This window comes from Heloderma suspectum, chromosome 2, assembly GCF_057233095.1.
Source record: "Heloderma suspectum isolate Gila_16-S chromosome 2, 16-S_ref, whole genome shotgun sequence".
Taxonomy (NCBI): domain Eukaryota; kingdom Metazoa; phylum Chordata; class Lepidosauria; order Squamata; family Helodermatidae; genus Heloderma; species Heloderma suspectum.
In genome coordinates this window covers 168,740,285-168,756,128 of record NC_139459.1, presented here as the reverse complement: position 1 = coordinate 168,756,128, position 15,844 = coordinate 168,740,285, and the positions used below count along the sequence as shown (strand labels likewise).

At 45.7% G+C, this 15,844-nt stretch overlaps 1 protein-coding gene across 1 annotated transcript in view; it reads left to right on the top strand.

Annotated features, from left to right (window-relative positions):
* Positions 1-15,844, top strand: part of LOC146353173 (A.superbus venom factor 1-like) — a 97,770-nt gene that overhangs the window by 66,173 nt on the left and 15,753 nt on the right. Inside the window, 4 exon segments of the mRNA XM_084829703.1 lie at positions 4,696-4,849; positions 5,781-5,792; positions 8,881-8,923; positions 13,075-13,162. Of these exon segments, the coding sequence (XP_084685829.1) occupies positions 4,696-4,849; positions 5,781-5,792; positions 8,881-8,923; positions 13,075-13,162 (297 nt within the window).

Sequence of the window (15,844 nt, the reverse complement as noted above, 5' to 3'; positions counted from 1 at the left end):
GCTATCTAGCCATCTCATCCTCTGCCGTCCCCTTCTCCTTTTGCCTTCAATCTTTCCCAGCACCAGGGTCTTTTCCAGGGAGTTTTCTCTTCGCATTAGGTGGCCAAAATATTGGAGCTTCAGCTTGAGTATCTGTCCTTCCAATGAGCACTCAGGGTTGATTTCCTTTAGGATGGACTGATTTGACCTCCTTGCAGTCCAGGGGACTCGTAAGAGTCTTCTCCAGCACCACAGTTCTAAGGCATCAATTCTTCGGCACTCAGCCTACTTATAGTCCAGCTCTCACAGCCATACGTTACTACTGGGAAAACCATAGCTTTGATTATAAGAACCTTTGTCGGCAAGGTGATGTCTCTGCTTCTTCCTATGCTGTCTAGGTTTGCCATCGCTTTCTTCCCAAGGAGCAAGCATCTTTTAATTTCATGGCTACAGTCACCATCTGCGGTGATCTTGGAGCCCAAGAAAATAAAATCTGTCACTGCCATGATCTTAGTTTTTTTAATGTTGAGTTTCAAACCAGCTTTTGCACTCTCCACTCTCACCCTCAACAAGAGGCTCTTGAGATCCTCTTCACTTTCTGCCATTAGGGTAGTATCGTCTGCATATCTGAGGTTGTTGATAATTCTCCCGGCAATCTTAATTCCGAACTGTGATTCATCCAACCCGGCGTTTCTCATTATGTACTCTGCATATAAGTTAAATAAGCAGGGCGACAATATACAGCCTTGTCGTACTCCTTTCCCAATTTTGAACCAATCGGTTGTTCCATGTCCGGTTCTTACTGTTGCTTCTTGACCCTCGTACAGGTTTCTCAGGAGACAGGTAAGGTGGTCTGGTACGCCCATCTCTTTAAGAATTTGCCAGTTTGTTGTGATCCACACAATCGAAGGCTTTATCGTAGTCAATGAAGCAGAAATAGACGTTTTTCTGGAATTCTCTTGCTTTCTCCATGATCCAGTGAATGTTGGCAATTTGATCTCTAGTTCCTCTGCCTCTTCGAAACCCCGCTTGTACTTCCAGTAGTTCTCAGTTCACATACTGCTGAAGCCTAGCTTGTAGGATTTTGGGCATCACCTTGCTGGCATGTGAAATGAGCGCAATTGTACGGTAGTTTGAGCACTCTATGGCATTCCCCTTCTTTGGAATTGGAATGTAAACTGACCTTTTCCAGTCTTGTGGCCACTGTTGAGTGTTCCAAATTTGTTGGCATATTGAGTGCAGCACTTTAACAGCATAATTTTTTAGGATTTTAAATAGGTCGGCTGGAATACTGTCTTCTCCGCTAGCTTTGTTGTTAGTAATGCTTCCTAAGGCCCATTTGATTTCACTCTCTAGGATGTCCGGCTCAAGTTCAGTGACTGCACTATCATGGCTATCAGGGACATTCAGATCTTTCCTATATAGTTCTTCTGTGTATTCTTTCCACCTCTTCTTAATCTCATCTGCTTCTGTTAGGTCCCTGCCTTCTTTGTCCTTTATCATGCCCGTCTTTGCACAAAACGTTCCCTTGAGATCTCCGATTTTCTTGAAGAGATCTCTAGTCTTTCCCATTCTATTGTTTTCCTCGATTTCTTTGCATTGTTTATTTAAGAAGGCCTTCTTGTCTCTCCTTGCTCTTCTCTGGAACTCTGCATTCAGTTGGATATATCTTCCACTTTCTCCCTTGCTTTTTGCTTCCCTTCTTTCCTCAGCTACTTGTAAAGCCTCATCAGACAGCCACTTTGCTTTCTTGCATTTCTTTTTCTTGGGGATGGATTTAGTTGCTGCCTCCTGAACAAAGTTACGGACCTCCGTCCATAGTTCCTCGTGCACTCTGTCTATCAGGCCTAATCCCTGAAATCCATTCCTCACCTCCACTGTATATTCATAAGGGATATGATTTAGGTCATACCTGAATGGTTTAGTGGTTTTCCCTATGTTCTTCAATTTAAGCCGAAATTTTGCAAGAAGCAGCTCATGATCTGAGCCACAGTCAGCTCCAGGTCTTGTTTTTAATGACTGTATAGAGCTTCTCCATCTTTGGCTGCAGAGGACATCATCAATCTGATTTCGATATTGACCATCTGGTGATGTCCATGTGTAGAGTCGCCTCTTGTGCTGTTGGAAAAGAGTGTTTGCTATGATCAGCATGTTCTCTTGGCAAAACTCTATTAGCCTTTGTCCTGCTTCATTTTGTACACCAAGGCCATGCTTGCCTGTTATCCCGGTGATTTCTGGACTTCCTACCTTGGCATTCCAATCCCCTATGATGAAAAGGACATCTTTTTTTGGTGTTAGTTCTAGAAGGTGTTGTAGGTCTTCATAGAATCGATCAACCTCAGCTTCTTCGGCCTCAGTGGTTAGGGCATAGACTTGAATTACTGTGAATGTGATGTTGAATGGTTTGCCTTGGATTCGTACTGAGATCATTCTATCATTTTTGAGATTGTACCCCAGTACTGCTTTTCCCACCCTTTTATTGACTATGAGTGCTATTCCATTTCTTCTAAGGGATTCTTGCCCACAGAGTAGATATGATGGTCACCTGAATTAAATTTGCCCATGCTTGTCCATTTTAGTTGGCTGATTCCCAAGATGTCGATGTTCAATCTTGCCATCTCATGTTTGACCACCTGCAGCTTACCTTGATTCATTGATCTTACATTCCAGGTTCCTAAACAATATTGTTCTTTACAGCATCGGACTTTCTTTTCACCACCAGACACATCCACAGCTGAGTGTCCTTTCGTCTTTGGCCCAGCCGCTTCACTCTTTCTGGCGCTACTTGGAAATTCCCTCTGCTCTTCCCCAGTAGTATATTGGACACCTTCCGACCTGAGGGGCTCATCTTCCGGTGTCATATATTTTAGCCTTGTGATACGTTCCATGGGGTTTTCTTGGCAAGAATACAGGAGTGGGTTGCCATTTCCTTCTCTAGTGGATCATATTTTGTCAGAACTCTCTGCCATGACCTGTCCGTCTTGGGTGGCCATGCACGGCATAGTTTATGGCTTCACTGAGTTACGCAAGCCCCTTTGCCACAACAAGGCAATGATCCATGAAGGAGGAAGGTAGAAATATTTCACTCTAAATCCCTTTTACTTTTTTCCCCATTTCCTTTTTTCCCTTTCCTATTTGCTTCCATTTGTTTGTATCTACTGCTGATTCAGCAATAGGTCCCCCTCCCCTAATTAGAGCTTCTGTCTTCTTCTCCAAATGATCCCAACCAATCAGGGATCAAACAGTGAGACTGAAGAAATAGAGTACTACACAACCAATCAGATCTGGGTACATGCTGATGTCACTGAGGGCATGACGTTCTGAGCTGGTCTCCTTAAGGTGGTCCCAATTTGAATTTTGAAATCGTCCATGATAATGGTGTCGTTGAGTCATTCCAACACCATGCCTGAGACCACCTCAGCAACCTCGGGCATGGAAACTGATTAGCAGTGGAGTGATTGGTATGCCAGCAGAATCCCTAATCTGCCTTTCTGGCCCAACACCAGATACAAACACTCAGACTTGGCACCTGACGAGTCTGGTCTCCTGGCAAAGAAGATGGATTCCTATAGCCTTTGTCTGTCCTCAGAGGCCCGTCTAACTGACCTTTTTTTGAAGAGGAGGAGGAGGAGGAACAGGAGGCAAAATCACCTCCATTGTTCCACGTGCTTTGGATAGATGGAAGGCTCTGATCTCAGAGTCCTCCATCTATTGGGTGTCGTTAATGTGCTTTAGGACTCTGTTGTGGTGGTTTTTTGCAATGCACTAATACAGCTACCCCTCTGGAAAATAACCCCCCAAAGACTCATCTGTTTTTTAAACAATTCCAGCAAGTAGGCATATTATTATTAATTATCTTTCCTATTAACATTGGAATAATCGCCTCATTATAGTGTTGTAACAGTTTCCCCTCACTGTCAAATTCAAGGAGAATTTACGCTTGCCCTTTTCGCCCGAACTGCTCCCCTCAGAACTGATTCTCCTAAATCTCCATCGGAATATTTCCTCCTATATTCTATGCCCATTGTATCATGAAGACTTTTATTTGTTCTAGTTCCATATCCTATTTTAAAAGTAATTTACAAAGGTTAGATAATACATTATCATGATTTTTTTTCAAAATCTGTTGTGTCTCTTAAATGTTCATTTTTCTCTATTCGGTGAATAATGATCTAGTTTGAAAGGGTTTATACAGTTTAGGTTGCAATTCTTTGGTCCTTGGGACCTATAAGATGTGTTGGATCTCCCTCTCTGCCTGCAAGAGGGAGGTCCAAGCGCACAGGGAGACCCAACCTTACACACCTTCTGCAGAAAGCCCTGCTGCCCTTGCCACTCCACTGTCAGTGTTCCGACAGCATTAATGGCAAGAAAGGGACATGCCTGGAGTGGATCTGGGGAAGCTTTGGATCTGCTGAATCCAAAGTCCTGCTGTACCTGTGACATGGCCTCGGAATGCAGGGAGAGGCATGGACACCAGTCCTTAAGCTAGCATACGTGTTTTCCCTCCAGCTTTCCCTGACACCTTCTGTCCTGTAAGCGCAAGCCAAGCAGGGCTTGGCATTTTGTGGTTCTTTCACCATGGGTTCTACCTCTTTGGGTTGCTGGGTCTGAGCTGTAAAAGAAGCAAATGTCTTGCGTTCTTTTCCTAAACTAGCTATTTGTAGAGTTAATTCTTGTCTTTTGCTCACACTTTTTTATACCGTGGTTGCTTTTCAGACCCATTTGAATCAAGATTTCACTGTGAAAGCATCAGGCCAGGGGCGAGTGACTATGACTATCACGACCATGTATTATGCAAAGCTACAGGAGGGGGAAGCAGCTCAGTGCAGGAATTTTGATCTGCAGGTTTCTGTTGAAGAAGTCCAGCTGAGTAAGTCTAATAGAGTGGTAATTTTAGACTTACTACAAATCCCAATTCTAATGAAAGGATTGGATTTTACTTGCAGTTTACTCATTTAACTATAGTGAAGCTCCCGAGGATTTGTAGCAGTGCTGTCTTAAACCTTGATGTGAATGGTGGACCATGTATATGCATGTAGGAGCGGGTGCATTCACATCAGTATTTCTGTCACCATTTCTTTTCATTTCAGTGTTGGCCAGGCCAACAGGTTTCTGGAACAAATCTTTATGTAATATCCATGCATGTCTGCTTCCTCACAGAAATGAGGGTTAGGTGCTGAAGCTTGCACAGTGAAAGCCCAGGGTTGCTGACTGGATGGTCACCGCTGCTGCCATCAGCAATCTGCACCCACACCTGGGTGACCATCCAGTCAGCAACTATCTGCTTGCGCGGTGCTGGCTTTGACACCTCCTGCCTCCACCACTGCCTCCTGGTGCAAAAACGTAAGTCCCTCTCCTGCTCTCTGCACCTGAGTCGCTCTTTCTTCCACTGTGTGTGTGAGGGTTCCTTGCCTGGGGTCTTGCTGGATCCTGCCCTGAGCAATGAAGGCAGCGAGTGCTCGAGCTGAAATATGGAGAAGGCCTCTCCCGCTTCTATCACCACACCTCAGTTGCCAGTGGCTTTGCCTAACAAACCTTGTGCACTGTACGAACAAACTACACCATCACTCAGCCATGGAGTAGTTATTCTCACTGTCAAGGATCTGCTCGCCTTAGGTGCTTTGACCACTCCTTTTCCCTTTACCACACTATGCTGCCACTATACACCTAGATAACTCTTTCTTCTCTCAAGTAGAGGCCACCTTCGGAATAATAACTTAGGAGGGTGTACGCTGGGTAGCGGTCTATGGCCCCTTTTGGTGTGAGGTCTTCGCAACTTCATCCAGACCCTTAATGTGCAGAACTAAACCAGGGCAGAATACTGAAACAAATGAGTGAACAAACAAACTTGAGGAAAGAAGTTTAGAAAGCTTGGGGAAAGGCCCCTCCTCCATGACAGGAAGGCAGTTTCCATATGTCAGCTAGAGTACTTGCTGCATTCATTGCTCAGGGGAGGATCCAGCAAGGCCCCATTCTCCATGCAAGAAACCTTCACACACACAGTGGAAGAAGGAGCAACTCCAGCACAGGGAGCAAGAGAGGGACTCAGACAGGCTGCAGTCTACCCACCGTTTCCTCATACCCACTCTTTTTTTTCCTGAGGTGATTTCTCCTCCTCCTCCTCTATCTCAGCCCACCCTCACCTGGACCTAGCTAGCAAGTGTGCCTGAAGGGTTTGCCATTTCACAAGCAAATTAAGTGTGTATGTGTGTGTGTTTGGACAGACCCATCCATTGCCACTGCTAAAGGCAACTTTCTCCACATAAACCTAGCAGAAAACCTTTCTCCCTTCAGAGATCAGAATTTGCTTCTCCCTGCTGCCTCCCTTAAAATCACAAAATTTCTAATTTGAGCATCCTTCACCTCAGCCCTAGTGGAAACCCTCCAGCTCAGCCCAACTGGCGAGGAGCAGTCAGTGAGAAACCATGTTGAAGCTATCCAAATCCATAGGGATCTCCTCTCTCTTCCCAGCAGCAACTCCCTCTGCTCCCTTCATTCCATTTCTGGTGTGTTTCAGTGAGTTATTCTGAAGAGCCAAGCAAAACCCCTCTAAGGCAAAATTACAGCATTGCTTTTGCAACAGCTTCTACCATCTAACTGAGTGACTAAAGTGGATACTCTAGAGGCAGCCCTCACATCTAAAGTATTTCTTCTTCCTTAGAAGCTGACAGACTACCGATTGATGAATATAAACCCAGAGCAGAAGCTGCCCTGCATAAGGGATTTGAAACCTCAGCTTTGGCTCTCAGGTCTTGTACATAGGCTCTGTTCTTGTTAGAGCCACCTTCACATGAGTCAACAAGATCAAGGAAGACCTGGACAAAGACACCAGGAGGAACACTCACGGGGTTTCCTGTACCTCAGCTCTCACAGTAGATGCCTGTTTGGGCACCCCACACCCTAAAGCCATGTCTCTAGCCTCAGATGTGGTGGCTAGGAGGAACCACTGGCTCCACAGCTATGGGGTGGATGCCAAAGCCGGCCTAGTCAGTATTCCTTTTCAGGCCACAAATTGTTCAGCAACTTCCAAGAGGTGGTGCTTGTAAAAGCTAAAAAAAGAAAGAAAAAAGAATGCTTGCTCCAATTCTACAAAAAGGGTGGAAAACAAGCCCTACAAGAAGTGTCATTCCTCTCATTTCTTAAAACCCTCCTCTTCATTTAGAACCTCTCCCAAAGAGTCAAGCCCAGATGGCACCAGCCTCAAAAATCCAGAGTCAAGCCCAAATCCTCTTCTCACCTCCCTGGCAAGAAACCCAGTTCCATGTTACTATCTTCTTTCACCTAACATTGACTTGCTGGGGGGCTTCACCAGAAGAGATTTCAGATGCCTGGAATTCCACCATAACCAACTAATGGATGCTCAAGATTCCCCTATGTCAACTACAGGGACCACTATTCAGCCCCCAAAGTCTTCATGGAGGAGATTTTGTGTGGCTCCTGTAGTATCTCTGGGAGAGATTCTGCTGTTAGCATCTGAAGAAATCTGAATGATAGTGCATGCCCAGCCATCTGAATCAGGGGAGACCATAGACATTATTGCAATCTATGCCAGCCCCAGAAGCTGTGGAGCCCTATTGCAACAGGAGAAGACAAAAGCCTAAAACGTCTTAGCATTATGAGCATTCAGGCTGGCTCTCCTCTGCTTTCAGCACCTGGTCAAGGACTGCCATGTCCTGATAAGAACAGATAGCACACTCACAAAAATTTGCATCAACCAGCAAGGAGGCACTCACTCTCGCACTTCTGTTGGAAGCCACCACCCTCTTCTCCTGGGCAGAGGGTTATATGGAATATAACAATCAGACCACCACAAAGGAACCCTCAACTCCCAGGCAGACTGGTCCAATAACCAGATGTTGGATCCAGCAGAATGTTTGCGGAACTTTCTTACGATGCTCTGTACAATGTCATCACCCAGGGACATTTGTGGTCTCAGTTGGAACATGTGTGGCAGAAGCGGCTTCCAATATCTGTAAAAAAGAAAAGAACATTAGTGAGCCCTCAGAGAATCTCCTAAATACCTTTTAAAAATAATTCATATTTGTATATTTGCAGGGGGCAGGGGCAGAATGGGAGAGAACAAACTTACTGGTTACCAAATATGAAAGGGAGGCAAACCAGAAAAGTCGGACATGACATAACGACTGAACAACAACAACAACAAATCCATCCCTAGTGCCAATGTGTCAATGCTCAGGACAATGTGGCTATGGGGACTCCTGTATGCATTTCCTACTCTCCCTCTCATCCCTTTGAGTAATTTGGAAGCTTTGCAAACAATTTGGGAAGGTAAGAAACTTCAGCTGGGTGGGGTGGGGGCATTTGAAGAACAAACTCTTCCTGCTTGAAAAGCCTGGCCCCATCTCAAGTTAGGTCCAGACCTCTTCAAACTGGGCCCAACTCAAAATTGGGTTTGCTTCTTGTCCCTTAGCCACCCCTCATTGCCAGCTGCCCCCATCTTCCCCAAGCCCCCCCCCCCCCCGCAAGCTTTCCATGGGGAAGAGGGAAGAATAACAGGTGGCTGGGATGGCTCACTTCCATGCTGGGGAGGCCTCTGAACGCCTCTCCTTAGCTGGGAATGATTGATTGCCACATCCACGTTGGGTCTACACATCAGCTTCTTCAAAGTCCCAGTCCAGTTTCAGATTGACATTTCTGGTCCATTGAATGCATATTATGCATATTAGGTGCATTGGCGTGGCTTCCTTGTAGAAAGGGCCTTTTAGTGGACAGGCCAGAGATGGAGGGTACGGATAAAGGATTCGTCCTTTTTTCATAGAGATTTGGTGCCACTGGACAATCAGGCCTGTTATTTCTCTTTTTAAAAGCTTTAGAAAACATGCTATGTGGAATCTATACAAAGAGATTGATCCTTTTTTTCTTTTGTCAAACAATTTCTAGCAACAGGAGCTGTGGGAACAGTCAAGATCAAAATCTGCACCAGGTAACAACACTGGGCATTAAAGAGAACTCTGGGCTGTAACTGGAGGTTCAGAGCAATAATGGAAGAGTCCAAAATAGCTGCAAGCTTCTTTTTAGAAGAAAACAGTTTGATGAATATGTTCAGAAAGTGTCTACCATTTCACAGCTTATCAGAAGTTTAGAGTATGGGTGAAAATTTTGTTTGGTTCATTTTTTGATAAGAACTTTGCTGAGTGATGTCACACCCCCTTGATAAGTTGGCGACTTAGCCTGAATCTCTGCTCCACCAATGCCTAAATTTGATGCCCAAAATAGTTTTGAAATAATACAGGAATTACAAAAGACAACTAAATTCATGTTCAGGTTTACCTGGGTCATGTTCCAGAGATGGTCTGAACACTGACACATCATCCCCTCTTCAGCCCAGTTTCCTGATTTACTCGCCTTACTCGTATGGCCTTGAATCCAACATCTGCAAAAAAAAAAAGCCAGTGACAACTCTAAGCAACATCTTGGGGATTAAGAATGACTTTGCTCTCTCCTGTCACCCCAAGGCTAAACACTTCCTAAGAGGGGTTTCCTTCATTTTACCTCCCACTGTCCTCCTGTTTCCCAGCTGCAACTTCACCCCACTCCTTCAAGCCCTCATAGGCCCTCCCTTTGAGTACTTTTATTCCATCTCCTTAGGAACCTCATTTTCCTAGTAATTTTAACCTTGCCCAGGAAGGAAAAAATGAGCCCCTCTTAGGTAAGAGCATGGCATGGTCCATCCAGACAGAGTGGTATTTTGCTTGGATCCAAGCTTTCTCCCTAACGTGAACTCTGTTTTTCCCAGAGCTCAGGCTATATTGCCAGACTTCTACTCTCCTTGGGAAAAGAAGTGGCACAAGCTTCACATCCATAAGGCTCTCTGGATTTATATGAGATTGACTCATAAGTCCAGGTGTTCAGATGGTCTGTTCATGTCCTACATGTCAGACACACAAGGAAAGAGAATCTCCAGGCATTCCATCAGCAAATGGGGCAGAGTGCATGTTGCCCTAGCCTACTGTTCCCAGGGACATCTTCTCTCTCTGGGCATCACTGCACACACAGTTGCCCTGGACAGCAGCAAAAATCCTTGAAGGATTGGCCCACCTGGGCCAGTCCCACCACTTTCATTTACTATTACTAGATCAACAAATATGTATCTGGCCACAGAGACCTTTGGATGAAAGGTCATACAGCAGGTCTTGTAGAGAGTAATATCCCACCCAATCCTGAGGTAATGCCTTGGGATATCCCTTTGTGATCTTCTCCACTCTCCCACTGAGTGAGAATGGAAAGTTGGACTTACTGTGAAGTGCTGTTCTCATCAGTGGAGAGTGGAGAAAACAGGCCATGTTATATGGTGTTACTCTAAGTAAGGGCCGGCCAACTTCAGAGGAAGTGGGGACCGATCCTAACTCCCTGGACCCAGCTGGGATCCACACTCCCGCCCTACACACTGCTACCAAAATTGCTGCAGTGAGAATTTGCTCAACGTATGCAATAAGTGTGCGTCTTGTTCTGAAGGTGAATTGCGCTCCCAGAAGACCTGGCACAGTGCGATTCGCCATTAAAACAAGGCATGTGCCCACTGCAATCTTGCTTTAAAGGGGAAATGCATCTGTTGCCTCCACACTGTGTGGTGATCACACTTTGAGGACAGGGGAGTTGCAAAACAGGTTGGGGGATGCCCTGTCGCTCGCAGGCCACATATGGGCCACCCCTACTCTAAACTGAAGGGGGCAGTCTCTCTCCTGCATGTTTTCACATAGTTACCTAGTCATAATTAGTCAGAGATTATGTTGGATTTCTCCTTTTACCTCTCCTTCTAAGCACTTTTCTACTTTCCGCCACTGTTCTATCATGGTACTATGTTATCTGAACATTAGATTGTTTTTCCAACAAAAGCTTTATAGTGGAATTAAGTCCTGTGACTGAGGAGTCCCTCCTGTCTGTGTGAGACTTAAACTCTGTTTGGCCCTGCCATCTCAGGAAGAGAGGAGTAATCTCTTTGCTGTCTGCTTCACTCCCCACTTACCATGGGAGCACTGCCTGTTAAGTCCAATATATCAGGGCTTGTAGTGCAAGAAGAATGGAAGTTTAAACTTCCCATCCCTGTGTAATGCAATCCGGTTGCCCCCCCCACCCCCTCCTTGGTGCCCAGCTGATTGGTGTGGGAGGTGTGCAGGGGCTGCGAGCCACATGAGATGTTGGAGCTTCAGCTTGAGTATCTGTCCTTCCAATGAGCACTCAAGGTTGATTTCCTTTAGGATGGACTGATTTGACCTCCTTGCAGTCCAGGGGACTCGTAAGAGTCTTCTCCAGCACCACAGTTCGAAAGCATCAATTTTTCGGCACTCAGCCTTCCTTATAGTCCAGCTCTCACAGCCATATATTACTACTGGGAAAACCATAGCTTTGATTAGACGGACCTTTGTCGGCAAGGTGATGTCTCTGCTTCTTACTATGCTGTCTAGGTTTGCCATCGCTTTCCTCCCAAGGAGCAAGCGTCTTTTAATTTCATGGCTACAGTCACCATCTGCGGTGATCTTGGAGCCCAAGAAAATAAAATCTGTCACAGCTTCCATTTCTTCCCCTTCTATATGCCAGGAAGTGATGGGGCCAGATGCCATGATCTTAGTTTTTTTAATGTTGAGTTTCAAACCAGCTTTTGCACTCTCCTCCTTCACCCTCAACAAGAGGCTCTTTAGATCCTCTTCGCTTTCTGCCATTAGGGTGGTATCGTCTGCGTATCAGAGGTTGATGATAATTCTCCCGGCAATCTTAATTCCAACCTGTGATTCATCCAACCCGGCGTTTCTCATGATGTACTCTGCATATAAGTTAAATAAGCAAGGTGACAATATGCAGCCTTGTCGTACTCCTTTCCCAATTTTGAACCAATCGGTTGTTCCATGTCTGGTTCTTACTGTTGCTTCTTGACCCTCGTACAGGTTTCTCAGGAGACAGGTAAGGTGGTCTGGTACTCCCATCACTTTAAGAATTTGCCACAGTTTGTTGTGATCCACACAATCAAAGGCTTTATCGTAGTCAATGAAGCAGAAATAGATGTTTTTCTGGAATTCTCTTGCTTTCTCCATGATCCAGCGAATGTTGGCGATTTGACCTCTAGTTCCTCTGCCTCTTCGAAACCCAGCTTGTACTTCCGGTAGTTCGCGGTTCACATACTGCTGAAGCCTAGCTTGTAGGATTTTGAGCATCACCTTGCTGGCATGTGAAATGAGCGCAATTGTGCGGTAGTTTGAACACTCTTTGGCGTTGCCCTCCTTTGGAATTGGAATGTAAACTGACCTTTTCCAGTCTTGCGGCCACTGTTGAGTGTTCCAAATTTGTTGGCATATTGAGTGCAGCACTTTAACAGCATCATCTTTTAGGATTTTACATAGCTCAGCTGAAATACTGTCATCTCCGCTAGCTTTGTTGTTACTAATGCTTCCTAAGGCCCACTTGACTTCACTCTTGAGGATGTCTGGCTCAAGTTCAGTGACCACACTATCATGGCTATCAGGGACATTCAGATCTTTCCTGTGTAGTTCTTCTGTGTATTTTTTCCACCTCTTCTTAATCTCATCTGCTTCTGTTAGGTCCCTGCCTTCTTTGTCCTTTATCATGCCCGTCTTTGCACAAAACGTTCCCTTGAGATCTCCAATTTCCTTGAAAAGATCTCTAGTCTTTCCCATTCTGTTGTTTTCCTCGATTTCTTTGCATTGTTCATTTAAGAAGGCCTTCTTGTCTCTCCTTGCTCTTCTCTGGAACTCTGCATTCAGTTGGATATATCTTCCCCTTTCTCCCTTGCTTTTTGCTTCCCTTCTTTCCTCAGCTACTTTTAAAGCCTCATCTAGCCACTTTGCTTTCTTGCATTTCTTTTTCTTTGGGATGGATTGAGTTGCTGCCTCCTGAACAAAGTTACAGACCTCCGTCCATAGTTCCTCAGGCACTCTGTCTATCAGGTCTAATCCCTTAAATCTATTTGTCACCTCCACTGGATATTCAGTGATATTTACAGCATTGGATTTTCTTAGTGTAATAATATTCATATCAGGAGCTGTTGGAACTGAAGCCAAATCCATTTCTAAGCTGTGAAATCCATTCTGAGGGCAATTTTTCTTCTATCCCTGGTTCTAGATATCTTGGTCAAGTTGATGCTCCAATGGCAGTCATTGATGTCTCCATGTTCAGTGGTTTTGCACCTGACACTGAAGATCTTAAGAGGGTAAGTGAGCCCTGTGTGATGCTGGAATTATTTGCTTAAATTGTTCCTTTAAGATATTGGACTAGAAAATTCACTGCAGCCAATGAAAAGCTTTTGATCAGGGGATTAGATCTTATAGGGAAAATGGATTCAGGCTACTTCTGAATGCCACCTGTTCTCTTGTTACGATGCAGCTGCTTACTGGGCTGGATGCAGCAGAGAATGGCATCCCAGTTCCTTGCAGACAGATGTCTGCATCACTGTGGCCCCTACCAAAACTGGCATCATGTATCTTCCATTGTCCCAAGGCTCCCCTTTCATGAAACATGAGCTGCCACCTTAAGCAGCAGATTTTGGGTCCAGATTCACTGCGTGGGAGCAAGATTTCTTTCTTTCTTATGAATAAACATGCACAGAAGGAGGGATATGTTAAAGATTAAAAGCAGGCTGCCTAAAGTGAATGAGTGTCCCCACTACTGCGGTATCATGAGGGGTCGCTGCTACGCTCCTGGGAATTTTCTATCAATGAGAAAAACTGCTTCCATTGGCGAAACAAGAGGGAATGGGGCAGCCCACCCCCTTGACCACGACACTACCAGGTCACAGAGGCATGCCCAGGATTTAATGCAGGGGGGACTTGGCACACTGTGGCAAAACCATGTGTGAGCCACATTGTAGGGAAAAGATGCAGTAGATGCATTTCAGTCGGGCTTCAGGCCTGGACATGGGACAGAAACGGCCTTGGTCGCCTTGGTGGATGATATGAGGGCTCTGGATAGGGGCGAATGCTCCTTCCTTGTTCTCCTCGACCTCTCAGCAGCTTTTGATACAGTTGACCACGGTATCCTCCTGCACTACCTGGAGGAGTTGGACATTGGAGACACCATATTGCGGTGGTTCCGGTCCTTCCTCTCCAGCAGGTACCAGAGGGTAGCACTGGGAGAGGAGGTTTCGGACCCATGGCTGCTCACTTGTGGGGTGCCACAGGGCTCCATCCTCTCCCCAATGCTATTTAACATCTATGTGAAGCCGCTGGGGGCTATCATCAGGAGGTTTGGGGTGCGGTGTCATCAGTATGCGGATGACATGCAGCTCTACCTCTCGTTCAAATCTTCACCAAGGTTGGCCGTAGAATCCCTGCCCAAATGTCTGGAGACGGTGAGTGGCTGGATGGGGAGGAATAAGCTGAAGCTGAACCCTGACAAGACCGAGGTACTTTTGGTGGGAGACAAGAGGAGGCTGGGGGATGTTGACCTGGTGTTGAATGGGGTACGGCTACCCTTGAAAGACCAGGTCCGCAGCCTGGGGGTCATTTTAGACTCCCAGCTGTCCATGGAGGCTCAGGTGTCAGCTGTGAGCTGGACAGCACTGTACCAACTCCACCTGATACGGCAGCTGCGCCCCTACCTTCCCGACCATCTGCTCCCAGCAGTAGTACATGCCCTGGTCTCCTCTCATTTAGACTACTGTAATGCGCTTTACGTGGGGTTACCCTTGAAGACAGTTGGAAAGCTGCAGCTGGTACAGAACGTGGCGGCTCGCCTGATTACAGGCAGCCGCTGGCGAGATCGTATCACTCCAGTCCTGAAGGAGTTGCACTGGTTACCAGTTGTTTTCTGGGCCAAATTCAAGGTGTTGGTTTTGACCTTTAAAACCCTATATGGTTCCGGCCCAGCCTATCTTAAGGAGCGCCTCCAGCAACACCAGACAGGCCACTTAACACAATCAGCCTCGGATGGCCTTCTGTCTGTCCCATCAGCCAGGACAGCTAGACTGGTGAGGACGAGGGAGAGGGCCTTCTCTGTGGTGGCCCCCACTCTGTTGAACTCCCTCCCTAGGGAACTCCGCCATGCCCCCTCTTTAATGAGCTTCCGCCGCGCATTAAGAACGTGGTTGTTCACATTTGTGGTGGGTTAGGGTATTTTTTATGATGTTTTAAATGTAGGATGTTATTGTTTTAACTGTTTTGTTGTTGTACATCGCCCAGAGTGGCTGGGTGACCAGCCAGATGGGTGATTAATAAATTGAATGAATGAATGAATGAATGAATGAATGAATGAATGAATGAATAAATGGACTTTCGGCAACTGCACCTTTTCAAGAGGGAAGCCACAGCTTTGATGTAGATTGGTGACAACATTATGTGTCGCTCACAAACAACTTCAAAGTGTTTCCCCTCTTCAGTAAATCCTCCATGAAGACTGGCCCAGAGACAAAGCTTTTCTGTACAAATATGAATAGCGAAGCCACGATCCCATAACTTAAAGAATTGTCCTGTCATTAAATAGATCCAAATATGGTGCTGAGTCTGAATCATGCTTCTGTGTGACATGGCGAAGTAACAACAACAAAGAGCCTTGTGGCACCTAAAAGACTAACAAATTTATTATGGCATAAGCTTTCATGGCATACGCTCAGAAAAAGTACATAATCATATGTTGTGAAGAATTGGTTCTGCCTAGCAATATGCAAAATAAGTTTAACCTTGGCAGAACGTGGTTGCAATACAGGGATGTGTGTACCTTCCCTGACAAATTTCTCTATTCTTATTGACACTTTCTGCTTCTCTCAGATGCCTTTCCTGAGCAGGCACCTCCAACTTTGTTGTGAATTTTGCTATAGGCAAAATGCAAAGACAACGTTGATCCTGAGGGGTTGCTTGATTTTTCTTGCAGCTCCTGATACCAAATATGTTTCTTTTGT